Genomic DNA, 2,042 nt, shown 5'->3' with positions numbered 1-2,042 from the left:
TTGCACTAAAAGCCCATTCTGCATCAACATCAGCATCTCAGTCTCCTTTCACAAAAGACTCAACAATGGCTACATTTGTAGTGGAACCAGCATTTTCAGTGGAAGCACCCTCTTTCTTCTTAGCCTCTTTGGCCTTCAACTTAGGACACTGCTTGATCAAGTGATCATTACCTTTACAATAACGGCAATGCATCTTCTTTTTGCCCTTAACACCATAATTTCCAGATGAATTGCTGCCAACAGAAGCATTAGGAACATAATTTTTGCCACTCGTAGCATAACCATAAGAAGTGGCTGCATTGCTGTTACGACCCTTTCTGTGAGAAGCAATAAAAGCCTGTTCAACTGCATGCTGCCTAGTCCTTTTTTCTTGGAAAGTGACTCTTGCAAAAGCAATGTGCAGAAGGCATCAAACTTGACAACTTCAGGATTTTCTTGGGTCGTAAGTCTTCAAGTACTAGCAAAAGTCTGGTAAGAATTTGGTAAAGCATCAAGAACAGTCTGCACAAGGGAGCTATCTAAAATGACTTCACCTACAGAAATAAGTTGCTCATTGATATCCTTGACACCAGCAAGGAAAGTGTCCATATCATTTTCCTCATGCATAATCTCTCTTTACGCAGCAAAGCAATTTTTAGCCTCATTGCGGCTTTGCATAAAGACCTGCTAGAATATCCCAAGCCTGTTTTGCAGACTTCACTGGATGAATGTGAGGAGTAATGGTGCGCTTCACAGACAACAAAATCAATGAATGAGCCTGCGCATCATTTACATCCCAAAGAGATTGTTCTGCCGTAAGCAAAACAACTCTAATAGCAGCAATTCTTATAGCAAGACCTGCAACATCCTCAACATCGCCAACATCCTCAGAACCAGGACGTAAATCAATGCCTTGCACAATATTCCAGACACCCTTTGACACAAGAACATGTTGCATCATGTAAGCCCACATACGATAATTGTCCCCATCCAGCCTGTCCTCAGCAACAAACATCTTGAACACATTTGTGTTGTTGTCAGCCATGGAAAATGTCTGTACCTAATGTGAAAACTACCTAAAATGAGGAGAACCTGAGTGAGACTAGCATGTGCTATATATCACAACCCGCAGTAGACTGTATAGGACCTATTATGAAAAAAACGGCACTAACATAAATTCTGCACAAAATGACAAAATTGCTTGTGCAGATCTGCCTATAGTGGAAACGGAGGACAAAATGAGCCCGAATCAGAAATATGAGCAGATTGTGCTCTACGAGCTCTCCCAAAAATTTTGTTGACCTGGAAACACTCACCATAGCTCAAATGACAATAACCAAGAGAGTAGAACAAACATTGATAGCTTTGATTTTTCACATGAAGGTGCTAATGATGATGCCCCCATGTTTGTCAATTATCTCGTTAGTAGGTTTTAGCAAGCTATGGGCAACCCTGCTTTGCAAGCCGAAGTTACTCAACAACTCTACGCTTATGGGATTTCTCTTCCTCTCCAAGAGGAGAGAGAGCTTAGGAGGCCTCTTGAAGAGACCCCCAAAAGAAGACTCTCTCCCGTATGAGAGGAGGAATCCAAAGAGCAAGAAAGCAATGAAACTTTAAGTTCCTCTGAAGATGTGCCCCCACAAAGATGGTGGCCTAGATGATTGCCAAATCCTCCCAAGAGGAAGATATCAATACACAGTCCTTCTCCTCGTCACTCCGAAAGGGAAGAGAGGAAACAAAGGAAGAAAAGGGCAAGAAAGAGGTCACCCTCTTCTCCTTGTTCTTCACCTTCCTCCTCTTCCGATGAAAGCTATGGCTATTCTCCTAAAGAATACAAGAAGGGAGGACATACCCTGCATGGAAAAGGTAAGAAAAGCTCAAGAAGTTCAAGAAGGGAGCAAATAATATCTCTTTTCTCACCTATGATGGCACCTTTGGTGCTACTGACAAAGTGTTGGACTTCATCCAATTTGATGCGGCCTTTGGAGATGAGGGCTTCAGGAGTCCTCCAAGCTACTCCATGTAGCTATGCACTTAAAAAAATTGGCTCGTCAATGGTGGGC

The 2,042-nt window shown here is 42.5% G+C and overlaps 1 protein-coding gene across 1 annotated transcript; it reads right to left on the bottom strand.

Moving 5' to 3' along the window:
- Window positions 1-640: 640 nt before the first annotated feature.
- LOC147417750 (uncharacterized) lies at window positions 641-940 on the bottom strand. Its single transcript, XM_086507416.1, has one exon. The coding sequence runs from the start codon at window positions 938-940 to the stop codon at window positions 641-643; it is 300 nt and encodes a 99-aa protein (XP_086363542.1).
- Between the last annotated feature and the right edge of the window lie 1,102 nt (window positions 941-2,042).

Source organism: Adiantum capillus-veneris, chromosome 30, assembly GCF_014529385.1.
Source record: "Adiantum capillus-veneris isolate H3 chromosome 30, ASM1452938v2, whole genome shotgun sequence".
NCBI classification, from domain to species: Eukaryota; Viridiplantae; Streptophyta; class Polypodiopsida; order Polypodiales; family Pteridaceae; genus Adiantum; species Adiantum capillus-veneris.
This window is presented reverse-complemented; position numbering and strand designations above follow the sequence as displayed.